Source organism: Petaurus breviceps, unplaced genomic scaffold, assembly GCF_028583685.1.
Source record: "Petaurus breviceps papuanus isolate PSGF00001 unplaced genomic scaffold, PetGlider_PUasm1.0 90845, whole genome shotgun sequence".
Lineage (NCBI taxonomy): Eukaryota > Metazoa > Chordata > Mammalia > Diprotodontia > Petauridae > Petaurus > Petaurus breviceps.
In genome coordinates, this window is record NW_027187359.1 from 22708467 (window position 1) to 22721831 (window position 13365).

The 13365-nt window shown below is 36.0% G+C and overlaps 1 protein-coding gene across 1 annotated transcript in view; it reads left to right on the top strand.

Annotated features, from left to right (window-relative positions):
• The first annotated feature begins 771 nt into the window (after positions 1 to 771).
• The window catches only part of HSD17B2 (hydroxysteroid 17-beta dehydrogenase 2), a 78571-nt gene continuing 65977 nt past the window's right edge, over positions 772 to 13365 (top strand). Inside the window, exon 1 of the mRNA XM_069072299.1 lies at positions 772 to 1243. Coding sequence (XP_068928400.1) covers positions 961 to 1243 — 283 coding nt within the window. The 5' untranslated portion in view covers positions 772 to 960. The remainder of the gene's footprint in view (positions 1244 to 13365) is intronic.

Below are 13365 nucleotides of genomic sequence, written 5' to 3' on the forward strand. Positions count from 1 at the left end.
AAGCAACTTAAAATTTTTTTTAATGATTTACAAGAGGAAGAAGTTATTATAATTATTGGGATTTATATTTATTTGTCTACTAGTTGTCCAAAAGTTGAGCATTGCTAAGGAGAGCACATTTGTTATATAGTGAAATGGTCTCTTCCTAACATGGATCTTGATAAATTCATAGTGTAGTAGAAAGAATATTGGACTTTGAGTCAGGAACAGAGATTCAAATCCTCCCTTTAATATCTGCATGACCATGAGCACCAATTTACCAAAGAATTACACAAATATATAATACCTCTCTGTCATCACAAATCAATAATAAAATGATTAAGAATCATTTTCCTTACTTGTAAAAGGGGTGTACAGGGTTGTTAGGAGGCTTAAATGAAATGATATTATGCAAAGGACTTTATAGACCTTGAAGTGCCACCTAAATATCAGTTAGTATGACTATTATCTTTGTTCCCTGTCTATTTATGGTGAGACACAAATCCTGGCTGTGCCACTTTTGACCTATGTCACATTGGGTAAATCCCTTCTCCTCTCTAAGCCTCATTTTTTTGGGTAGTAAAATGAGAGAGGTTGGAAACAAGGTTTGCAAGGCACCTTACAGACTGAGGTCCCATATGAACCTGTGATGGAAAGTTTAACAACCTCATTTCTTCCCAGGTTAGGGCTTGTGACTGTTTGGGTCTGACTCTGTCAATCATTATCCAGCTAGGGGTTATCCCTCGAAAGGTAGAGCAGAGTAGGGGAAGAGGAAGTACCCTGGCCTTTGTATCCCAGTAGACAGGAGCTTAGATAACCCACTTGAAACATGCCCCTTTCTGATTTGGCTCAGGCCATGCCCATTCAAGGCATGCTATTTTTTTTCTGCTCTGCCTTCACCTCTGTTCCCATTGCCTAGGCTGCCTTAGGTGTGTGAACTTCTATACACACACAGACACGTATGACCTCCAGGCTTTGACGATGACTCTTTTCTCTTGGGAAGCTGAGTTGCTCCCTTTGGGTGTCAGTATGGTGTTAGGAGGAGCAGCCCTGTACAAATTCAAGAGGAGCCAGAGCAGAACCGTGAGCTCACTGGTGGTGCTCTGTCACTCAGCTCTGCTCTGCCTATGGGGAGCTTATTGCTTTTCAAGTTTCTCAGTCTTCTGGAGCTGGATTCTGTTTGCCTTAGCGTGTTGCATCTCTTTGGCTTATTCAACCAGTCAAGAAATGTTACCTGTGGATGGGAGAGCTGTGTTGATCACAGGTAAGTGGGGGAAGACCAGTGTAATTCTGGCTAAGGGAAAAACCAGCTATTGCCTCAGCCATAGGTCATATGTCATAGATCAGAGATTGAGAAGAGACCTTAGCAGCCATCTAGTCTGAACTCTTCATTTAACAGATGAAGAAACTGAGGTATAGAATTTAAGTGACTTATAAGCAAAGAACAACTTTGACATAAATCAAATTCAAACTTTGCTTAGAATGTTTTTCCTTGTGGAGCTATCCCTTGCTATTTTTGGTAAATTGGTGTGTGTGTGTGTGTGAGTGTGTGTGTGTGTGTGTGTGTGTGTGTGTGATATGAATCTATGGACTTTTTTCTGAATATGTGACAATGTTTGTAGTCCTTTGCCATCTTTGTTCTACCCACAAAAGGTACGGATATCCCTCTGGGTACAAACATGATTAATCCTTTAGTTAGTGATACATATTAGCAAGTTGGGACTGATTATTTATCATGTTTGAGATATGAGCAATTTCTGAATATTTCCAAATGTTTACTGTCTCACTTGAGTACTGGGATATATCTTATAACTATTGAAGATATCTACTTCCACCGGAAGTTTTCAGATTTGTTCCATTTACAATGAATTAACTCCTTCTTGCCCTTTCTCAGAATTTTCTATTTTATTTCATCCTTGAACTTTAAAAAATTTTTCTATGGTTTGAATGAGAATTGTATACATTGCTTCTTAGAGCTAGAGTGGGGTTACCAGCTTTTTCATTCTTTTATGTTTTTCAGCTGCAATTCTGGGGCCACATTAAATTCCTTTGAGTTGTAAAACTGGTTGGTTTGGTTGTAAATTTGAGCCTGGATAGTACCTTAATTAGGATTACCACTACTTAGGATCACCCTATTTAGCAAAAGACTGAGACCTGAGAGGTAACCATATCAGCAGCAGCTTAGGTTTCTCTTCTTATAGGTCGTCAATAGGCCAAGCAAGGAAAGAATAGAATTAGGGTAGAGGAAGTTTAGGTCACCTTGACAATTAACTGGTTTACCTAGAGTTACTTTTATTTTAATCTGATTATGAAATTCTTGCCACTAAAATGAGTAAAGCCACGTTAGCCTTAGCAGGAGCTATCAAAAATGAGCTTGAATTAAGTTGGCATCAAACTCAATGTTCCCTTCAAAGAGGAAAATTCAACTGATTTAAAAAAAATCTCTGTGTGACTTCCTATTCCTTGACTGATTTTTCCATTTCTGGATACTTGTGTGTTGTACACACTAAGGAAACTGAGACTGTAACTTGTTCAATGTTACATGAAGAGTAAGTGGTAGAATTGGGATTTGAACCCAAGTCCTCTGACTTGAAATAAAACAAGCTTTCCACTGTAGTATTCTGCAAAATAGGCTATAGTAGAATATTAGAGCCCTTAGGGATAATATAATTCAACTTTGTTTGATACCTTTCAGGCCAACAGTGAAATTACTTAGAACTTGGCTCTTTTAGAGAACTGGTGAGCTCCCTTTCAGTGCCCCGTTGGGTCAGGAACCTGATCTAAGGCTTTGTTCCTTTCCCTGGCTCTTACGTATCTTTTTATTTATCTATTTTAAAATTTTTGTTTATTTTTTTCTAAGCTTAAGAAATGAAACAAGCATTTTCATAACATAGTAGAATAAAAAAAGATGATTGTACTTAAAACTGCAAATCTGTTAAGTACTACTTGCTATTTCTTTTAAATAAATAATAAAGTTATTGGGTAACTTTGCTTTTTCACCTTTTCTTCCCTCCCTCCACCCTAGAGAGAGCTACCATTAGATGCAAATATGTTTATCTATACATACATATACATATATATGTAAAACTGTTCTATACATACTTCTGTTTATCAGATCTTTGGATACAGATAGTGGCTTCCTTATATGTCCTTTGTAGTTAATTTGGGTATTTATAATAGTCAAGATGACTTAGTCACTCAATGTTGTTCTTAAAACAATATTGTTGTTACTGTATACAATGTTCTCTTGATTCTGTTCATTTCACTCTTCATTATTTAATGCTAATCTATCCATGTTTCTCCAAGATCATAGAACTCATCATTTCTTAATAATACAATAGTATTCTATCACAATCATATGCCACAACTTGTTCAGCTATTCCCTAGTTGACAGGCATCCCTACAATTTCCAGTTCTTTGATACCACAAAGAGAGGTTCTATAAATATTTTATAATATAGTTTCTTTTTGCTTAATCATCTTGGGAAACATACCTAGTAGTGGTATTGCTGATTCAAAGGATGTAGGCTTTGGAGGATATCCTTAGTGACCCTTTGGGCATAATTCTAGAGTGCTCTCCAAAATGGTTAGATCAGTTCACGTTTCCACCAACAGTGAACGTGCCCCAATTTTTTCACATCCCCTCCAATATTTGTCATTTCCCCCTTTCAATCATTTTAGGCAATTTGGCATGTGTAAAATGATATCTCAAGGTTGTTTTAATTGGTATTTTTCTAGTCAATAATCATTTAGAACATTTTTTCATGCTACAAATTGTTTGGATTTCTTCATTGGAAAACTGCCTGTTCATATCCTTTGACCATTTATTAGTTGGTCAATTTATCAAAAGAATTAATAAATTCTTATAGATTTGACAGAGTTCTTTATGTATTTAAGATATGAGACCTTTATCTGAGACTCTGTCTATAAATTCTCCCATCCCCAATTTTCTGCTTTCCTTTTGATCTTAGCTACATTTGTTTTATTTGTACAAAACTTTTAAATTTAATATAATCAAAATGTCTGTTTATATTATATGATTATATTATTTTCAAAATCTCTCTCTTTATATCTAGGTCATGTATCCATTTTGGTCTTATCTTTGTAAATGGTGTAAGATATTGGTCTATGCCCAATTTCTGCCAGACCGCTCTCTAGTTTTTCCAACATTTTCTACCAAATAATGAAAGTCTTTTTATGACTGCTTAGAGTATATCCTGCTGGCACTGTGGGTTCATCAAATAAAATCTCAGAGCTGAAAGAAATCTTAGAAAACATTTGGTCCAACAAATGCTTCAACAAAAAATCACTAGAAGACACCCCTGACATCAAGCCTCTGCCTGAATTCCCCAAGTGAAGGGGAACCCGTTATCTCCCATACCTCATTCCAATTTTGTGCAACTATTAATTATTAGGAAGTTTTTCATTTTTTAAGCCTAAATATTCCTTTTTTTCAACTTCTCTTCATCGTTCTTAAGTTTTATTCTCTGAGTTCAAGCAGAACAAATTTACTGTAGTTGTTTTTTTACTACTTGAATATATATATATATAGATATCATGGCCCTCTACCTTACCACTCCTAAGTCCTCTTTTCTTCAGGCTAAACATCCTGAAGACTCAACTTATTCTTGTATCAAATGACCTTCAATATTACACTCTTTTCTATTTGTCAATGTCCTTCCTTTAATGTGGCAGCCAAAATTGGACACTGTGCTCCTGACATGGTTTAACTGGGACAAAACAGAGTAGAATAATCATCTCTTTTGTTCGGGACAGCATGACTCTCTTAACACAATCTAAATGACATTAGGTTTTTTTTTTTTGGTTATCAAATCACATTGTCAAATCATATGGATCTATGATCTGATAACAAACCCAGATCTTTTTCACACTAATTGTTACCTAATCATGCCCTCTCCCAACATGTACTTGATAAGGTTATTTTTGGAACCCAAGTGTTGGGCTTCATATTAAATTTTATCTTTTCAGATTCAGCCCATTTCCTAGTCTTTTGTGATCTTTTTGGATTCTAACTGTATCATTTGCTGTTTCTCCCTACTTTGTGTCATTTTCAAGTTTGTCAATATGTCATTTATTCCCTCATCAAAATCATTGATAAAAAATATTGACTAGCACAGGGCCAAGGACAGATTGCTAATTACACTAAAAGCCTACCTCAAAGTTGACATGGCTTCATTCTTTGGGTCTGATAATTCAACTAGTTCTGAATCCACATGACTGAACTACCATCTCTTCCTTATATTTTTGGTCCATGAGTCAATTTGCTAAAAATCTAGATATAGTGACAATATGATAGTATTCCCCTGTTCTATTTTGGGTTATTTATCTATTAATTTTTTGATTTTTTTTTTAGAGGGGGGAAAGCAGGGCAATCGAGGTTAAGTGACTTGCCCAAGGTCACACAGCTAATAAGTGTGAAGTGTCTGAGGTCAGATTTGAACTCAGGTCCTCCTGGCTCCAGGGCCGGTGCTCTATTCATTGCATCACCTAGCTGCCCCTATTCCCCTATTCTTACTAATCTCTAGTAACCCTATTGAAAAAAAGGAGATAAGGTGAATCTGACCTGACACATTCTTGGTGAAACCATGGTGGTTCAAAGTTTTCCTTTCTAAATGCACACAGACCACCCTTTCTAGGATTTTGCTAGAAACAGAAATCAAGTCCATTGGTCTATTTCCTTCAGATTATTGTTCTTTTTATGAACATCGGGGAATCTGACATTTTTCAATCTATTGTCACCTTTATCATTCTTGGTGATCTTTTACCAAGTACTGACATCGTCTCAGAAGTCATTTTCACTTACCCATTCTTTCAATGGCCTTGGGTATAAGGTACTTAACCAGGTCTCATGACTTGAATGCATTGTGGGCATCAAGATGTCCTCATCATCTCTTTTTTCAATCTTGGGTTTCAAGATGGCTGTTTTTGAGTCATTTTAATTTAACTGATCCCAATTTAAGGATAATTCTACATAGCAAAGTAAACAGAAACAAGGGAATAATTGAGTAGATCTTTTATTTTTTGGTCACCTACTATCATTATGCCATTTTCCAAGAGCAGGGGTCCCATTCTCTTCTTTGAGTTTACCCATAGCTTACCAAGCTCTATGGGGCACTGGTAAGTGGAATGTATTCCAAATCAGAGGACGTGGGGTCAAATTTCTGCTTTGCTATTCCTGCCTGTATAGTCTAGAGAAAGTCACTTAACCTCTCTGGGCTTTAGTTATTTATCTGCAAAATGAGTAGGTTGGGCTAGATGAATGTTAGGCCCTTCCCAGGTCTAAATTGATGATATAACAGATCTTTTATTTTGAGTTTCCATGCAGCTGACACTATTTTTACTGGACCATGCTACTTTTTTTTGTACTTATTTCATACTGCCTGCCCTTATATATGTCTCCTATACATGTATTTACAAGAATCCAAGTTGAATGAATGAAAAAAAAAAGCATTTATTAAGTACTATGTGCCTGCCACTAGGAAGAAAATAAGATAGACCCTACCCTCAAGGAGTTTTTATTTGAAAGGGGGAGATAACATACATGTAAGGCAGTAGTATATTGGGAGAAGTGTTTTGTATAGGCAAGTTAGAGGGGGAATGGTAATTGAAACTACAGGGCAAATGATTGACATGTCCTTTCCAGGAATGGTGGTAATGATTTATTGACTGTTCTCATAATTAGATTGGAAAGCAGAGGGGGAGTGGGAAGTTATGTGTAAGGCAGCAAAGCTTGGAGGTAGTTGGAAAATGGTTCAGTCACCTTAGAATGATTAAGATAAGGTGAATGCTCACCAATCATGGCCCAGAATCTCAGGGGTAGGGGTCCAGGTTTCTGTTGGAGATATAAGTTAGAGAGTAGGCAGCATGGTAAGAAGTCATCAGGAAGCATTGGCTTATTAGTTTGTTGTGTTTCTACACTGGTCCTTTAGACTCTTGCATTTTCTATGCCATTGCAATTATGTCTCTGCATCTTTAGAATTTCATTCTTGAGAATGTCCCATCCTTCCTTACTGACTTCTTTTAGAATTTTAGACCATGATATCCTACCTATCCTTTCTCTATACCCTTAGAAATCATCTCTCCCTAAATGTAGGGGACATTTCATCTATTTATTTAAATTTAATATTTTATTTTTCCTCAATTACACATAAAAACAATTTTTAACATTTACTTTTTAAAATTGAGTTCCAGGGGCAGCTAGGTGGTGCAGTGAATAGAGCACTGGCCCTGGAGTCAGAAGGACCTGAGTTTAAATCTGGCCTCAGACACTCAACACTTACTAGTTGTGTGACCTTGGGCAAGTCACTTAACCCCAACTTCCCTGTCCTCCTCCAAAAAGCAAAAAAAAAAAAATGAATTCCAAATTCTCTCTCTCCCTCCTCACCCCCTTCACTGAGAAGGCAAGCAATTTGATATAGGTTTTATATGTGTAGTAATGCAAAATGTATTTCCATATTAATCATGTTATAAAAGAAAACATAGAAAAAAAATCCAAGAAAAATATAGTTCAATCTGCATTCAGACACCATCAGTTCTTTTTCTGGGAATGGATAGCATTTTTCAACATAAGTCCTTCAGAGTTGTCTTGGATCATTTGATTTTTGCTGAGAATAGTGAATAGGTGTGAGATAGTACCTCAGAATTGTTTCAATCTGCATTTCTCTAATCAATAGTGATTTAGAGCATTTTTTCATATGGCCATAGATAGTTTTGATTACTTCATTTCAAAACTAATGGTTCATATTTTTTGATCATTTATAAATTGAGCAATGGCTCTTATTTTTATAAATTTGACTCATTTCTCCATATATTTAAAACATGAGACCTTTATCAGAGAAACTTGCTTCAAATTTTTTCAGTTTCTGTGCAATTAATTTTTCTTCAATTATTTAGATCTGTTTTTATTTTTATGAAGAGTGTTTTGTGATTGTGTTCATGTAGTTTCTATGTGTCTCTTGGCAAGCAGACTCTCAAGTATTCTATGCTATCTGCAGTTGTTTAAAATGTGATTTCTTTTTCTATCTTTTCCTTGCTAAAATTGTTAATTGTTTCTACTAGTTTGTTTTTTGGTTGTTTCTCTAGGGTTCTCTAAGTATACCATCATATCATCTGTAGAGTGGTAATTTTGTTTCCTTGTCTATTCTTATTCTTTCAATTTCTTTTTTTTTCTATAGTTAGCATTTTTAGTACAGTATTGATAATGCTTGCTCTTGGTTTTAGATAGATACTACTTATTATTTTAAGAAAAGTTCCATTTATTCTTATGATTTTAGGGTTTCTAATAGGAATGGGTGTTTGGTTTTTAAAAATCTTTTTCTACATCTAATGATGTCATATAACTTTTGTTGTTTTGTTATTAATATGGTAAATTTTGCTTATGTTTTCCTAATATTGAACCAGCCCTACATTCCTAGTAAAAATCCATTCTGGTCAAAGTGTATGATCTTTGTGATATGTTCCTGTAATCTCCTTGCTAATATTTTATTTAAAATTTATAATTTTACATTTTACAAAAAAAAAATCTGTGAGTACTACTTTGGCCAACAAGGTTTTTTAAAATTCCAGGCAGCTTCAGGAAAGGGATAGAAAACCAAAAATGGGAAGCTTCTGTTCCTTCCTTGACCAAGTGTCTGTTTAGGGAATCCAGAGGGCAGGTCTTGTGACTGCCCTTCAGGAGGAACATATATAGAACTAGGGAAGGTCTACAAGATTTGACTGTCAGGTAATGATTTTAATTTCTCTCTTTTGGGCCAGAGAAACTTATGAAACTGTCAACATATTGAGATTTCAAAGGTTTATGATCTGTAGAAGTAGAGAGTTTCTGTAGTAATGAAATCTTAGATATTTTACTTTTTGGAGGGCAATTGGGGTTAAGTGACTTGCCCAAGGTCACATGGCTAGTTTTTGTGTTAAGTGTCTGAGGTCGGATTTGAACCCAGGTCCTCCTGACTCTTCATTGCACCACCTAGCTGCCCTGAAATCTTAGATATTTTAAAGTGTTGGAAGAAAAAGTTCAGTGAAAAACTGGTGGAGTAGTTAAGAAGAATTCACATGAGAAGAAGCCAAAAAAAAAATCTGATGTTTCATCAATATAGAAAGATGGCAACTGAGAAATCTATGCAGTCCCAATAAAATGAGCAAGGATTTACTGATTGGCTCCTAGAGTGCTAGAAGGAAGGGAGCTCCACTGGAGAGAGAGAAAAACTTAAAGTAAATAGAAGAGAGTCAGAATTCCCAAAACAAGTAGAAAGCTTATTAAATCCATTATTAGGAGAGTGAAAATAGAAAGCTTTTAATAGTGTAGATGAGTTTAGAGACAACAGAATTATAATGGGTAACAAGGAAATGAATCTATTTTGGGGCCATTCTTAACTTTTTGAGGATGGCGTCAAGGAGAAAAATTATGCCACATTTCATAAACTATCCCTTGGAACTTCTATTAGAAAAAGAATCTGAAAATGTTTACATACTGAGTTCATCATGTTTAGAACTGGATGGAACCTTGTAGCTCATCTGGTCCAACCTTTTCATTTTGCAGAGGATGAAATCAAGTCCTAGGAAAGTTAAGATAGATTCTCCATAATGATCCATCTATTTCTATATCTATATCTAATCTATATCTATATATTCTAAAGATATTCTTATGCAACTCAGCAATAGTTTTATTTAGTATATTTCATGGAACAAGTTCTCTATATCTCTCTGGTAATTTGGGCTTCATTGAGGCTTGTATTTGTCAGGCTACCTCTGCTCTAGTTATGAACCCTCCTCCAACCTGGTACTCCTCCCTCCCCTTTTCCTAGAATTTCCTAGAAATTTATCATCTGGAAAATTCCATGCCTCACGCTCTACTTAATTGGGTCTACTAGCCAGTCTCTGGCATTCCTCTTCCCATCCTGTAATGAGTGGAGAACTGGTCAGATGTGTCCAAGTGAAACTTCATAAAATTCCTGATCACTGCCTAATCATTGAACTAATCTAAGGAATGGATTTTCTGCCTTTATATCTTTACTGAACTGGAAAGAATGATAAAAATATGCTATCATTTAAGAAGGTCAGGTTCAGAAGCTTTTCACATTATTGCTTACCTTATTCCTGCTTCTGTGACCTAATGTTGATTTTATACAAAGCCTGCTATGTCCCTTTGATGACTGGGATTCAAGTTTTATCCTTATGTCTCTGGCTATTGAGATCCAGATATATCCTTTGCCTTCTTTTCCCTGCCCTTTTGTGTCTCAGGTTAGACCCTGGAACCTTCACTTGTGTGAGTTAAAATGTGCTTTTAGTTATGGCTTATTATTTTTAGCACTATTGGCTAGTCTGCCTTTTCTATAAAAGCCTCCTAAGCTCTCCAAATGCAATGGATGGGGACAATCTCCTCTCCAGGTCTTTGGCTGAGAAAGAGATTATTGTCTTTCTCTAGCAAACACACACACACACACACACACACACACACACACACAACAAAAAAACAACAACCTGAAAATGCTTTTCCTAAGACCTACACTTTTCCTGTTTTAAAAGAAAGGAAAGAAAGAAGTAAAAAAGAAGGGAAGAATAAACAATGTAAGGAAAACAGAATAAAGAAGGATTGAAGCTAAGGAGGAAAGAAAGACAAATAAGTTAAGAAAAAAGGAAGAAAAGGAGAGAAAAAGATATTTCTATCCTTTTGCAATGGGGAATTTTACATATATTTATCCAACATAAATATTCCTATGACAGATAAATAAGATGAAATGTTATTTTCTCTATTTGTATAAGGTCCATCATTGGAAATTTTATACATATGTGTATATATATATATACATATGTGTATATATATATATATATTCAAGACATTGCATATCATTTTCTCCCTTCTAGGGTCTCTAGAACAGGTGGCCAGCCCTAGTGAATGCATGTGCAGACATGTGTTCCTTATTTATGTGAGGAAAAATTAGACATGTTGATATTTACCTCAATTAATAACCTTCCTCTTAATGAGGAACAGTTAGTTAAAATTTCCACTTATTCTGGTACAATTATTTATAGTCTCATAATTTCACTGATGAGAGCTCAGCCAGAGTTGGAGCCTCACTTTGGCATCTCCTCATTCCCCCAGGTAAGACTGAGTGTTGGATTGCATCATGGCAGGGTCCCACCTGGATTCTGTTTAACTTGGCCCTGCAAACACATAATGATATTTGGCCTTTTTCTTGTGGGAAGTGAGAGAGGTGGGTGTGTGTGTGTGTTTGTGTTTGTGAAATCCAAGATGGATTCATTTAAATCTTAATTGAGTACACTTTGCTGCATCACAATCCTCTAATTCTTCCCTGACTGATTCTGTATCTTCAGGAGCAGTTCCAAACCTCCTCCTCTCTCCTCCAGCCTCTTAGTATCTCCCTCCTTGCCTATCAGCAGATGACCTTGCTTTACTGAGAAAACTGAGGCCATTTTTAGGGAGCTTCCTCATCTCAACTCTTCACTCAGCACTGTCACTAAGGTAGATCTTGGGTGGATAGTTTAGAAGGGGCTAACAGAATCTCCATGGGTGAAAATTCTTCTCCTTTCTGTTCTTTCTACTGTGCTAGCAGCTGCAACAGCTATATTCCAATGCAATTCCTTCACCTTCAGAATTGTAGAAACTCCATAGTATCCTAGTTCTTCTGCTCACCTGTAGCCAATGCTCTATTTTTCTTTAGGCATAAAAATGTTAATTTTTTGCTTTGATCATATCTTAAAAGCCACTTTCATATTTACTCATCCAGTTAATTAGAACGTAGGGCATGGAATTTTCTAGATTGAAAGCTTAGTCCAGTATCAGGGGAAGAGTTGATTCTTTTCCTAAGTTAAGGTGAACCTGTTTATTTGCTTAACTCTTGTTACTTTCAGGAGCTTATTCTATTAATCATTCCCTTTTCCCCATCATGGATTTCTCCTATTTATCAGTCCCTTCCCTGCTGCCTAAAAATATGTCCCAGTTACACCAGTTCTTAAGACAAACAAAAAACTTTTTACTTGACCTTCTCATACATTCAGCCATTCTCATACATTCAATTGCCTTCCTGTCAAATATCCTATAATCCTAGAAAGAGCAATTGGTATTTGTTGTTTCCACTTTCATATCACCTATATCCTTCCCAAACCTTTGCATTTAGCTTTTGGTTCCACCATTCTGCTGAAACTGTTTTTCAAAAAGTGATTTTAACAGAAAACTCTGATAGCCTTTTCTCAGTCCTAACCCTCCTTGATCACTATAGCCATTGACATTGTCTTTCTTGCCCTACCCAGATAAGGTCTACTTCCTTGATTTCTATGATGCTGTTTCTGACTCTCCTCCTACCTCTCTGACTGATTCTTCTTAGTTTCCTAAGACCTCAACTAGTTAATTTCTATTGCTCACCCTAAACAGGCAAGTCGTAGGACACTCTAAACCTTCATTCAAAGGTAGGGCAAGTATGTAGCAGGATGTAGGAATAGACATTGAATGAGGAGCCTGTAGGAAGATTTTAACCTCTCTACTGATTTGAAATTTACTTGAGGAATTTGGACATCAGATGATTCACATCTACCAAGACCAGCAGAGTAGTGATTTAATAAATGGTTGTTGAATGAATAAATATCAATTAACCAATAAGTATTTATTAAGCACCTTATATGTACCAGATACCATGTTAGACACTAGAAAGACAAGTACAAATAATGAAATAGTCTCTACCTGAAAGTTAATGGGGGAAAAGAATAATTATATATAAAAATATAAAGTTAATAATCATATATATGTATAATATGCATTATACATACACACACATACACACACACACACACACACACACATATATATATACATACAGAGAGAGAGGGAGAGAGAGTAATAAAATATAAGGTAGTTTGGCATGGAGACCACTAGAATTAGGGGCTACAGGAAAAAGTTTAATGTAGAAGGTGGTGCCTGGGTTATTTCTTAAAGGAAGAGAGAAATTCTATAAAGTTTCTATAAGGCGTGGGCAGGGGAAAGATGGTGGCTAGTGCAAAGGCTGTCTATGTGGAAGACATACTTTTTGTGATTTCATAGTCAGTCAGATTCACAAGAGCATCAATTTAGATCTGAAAGGTAATTTTAGAATCACTGACTCTGCTCCATCTTATTTTACTATTTACAGAAGAGGGTGCTGGTGCCCAGAGAAGGGAATTGACTTACCCAAGCAAGATAGGGGCTAAGAGTCAGAATTTGAACACAGGTCCTCTTAATCTAAATTCAGTGTTCTGTCCATTGCATCAAGTGTCTTCAGCCTTCAGCACCTTTCTATACTTTCCCCTTTATAAGAAAGACTTATTCACTACAGCCTCTGTTCCTTTGGAACCAGACAAAGTCTTCTTAGGTCTG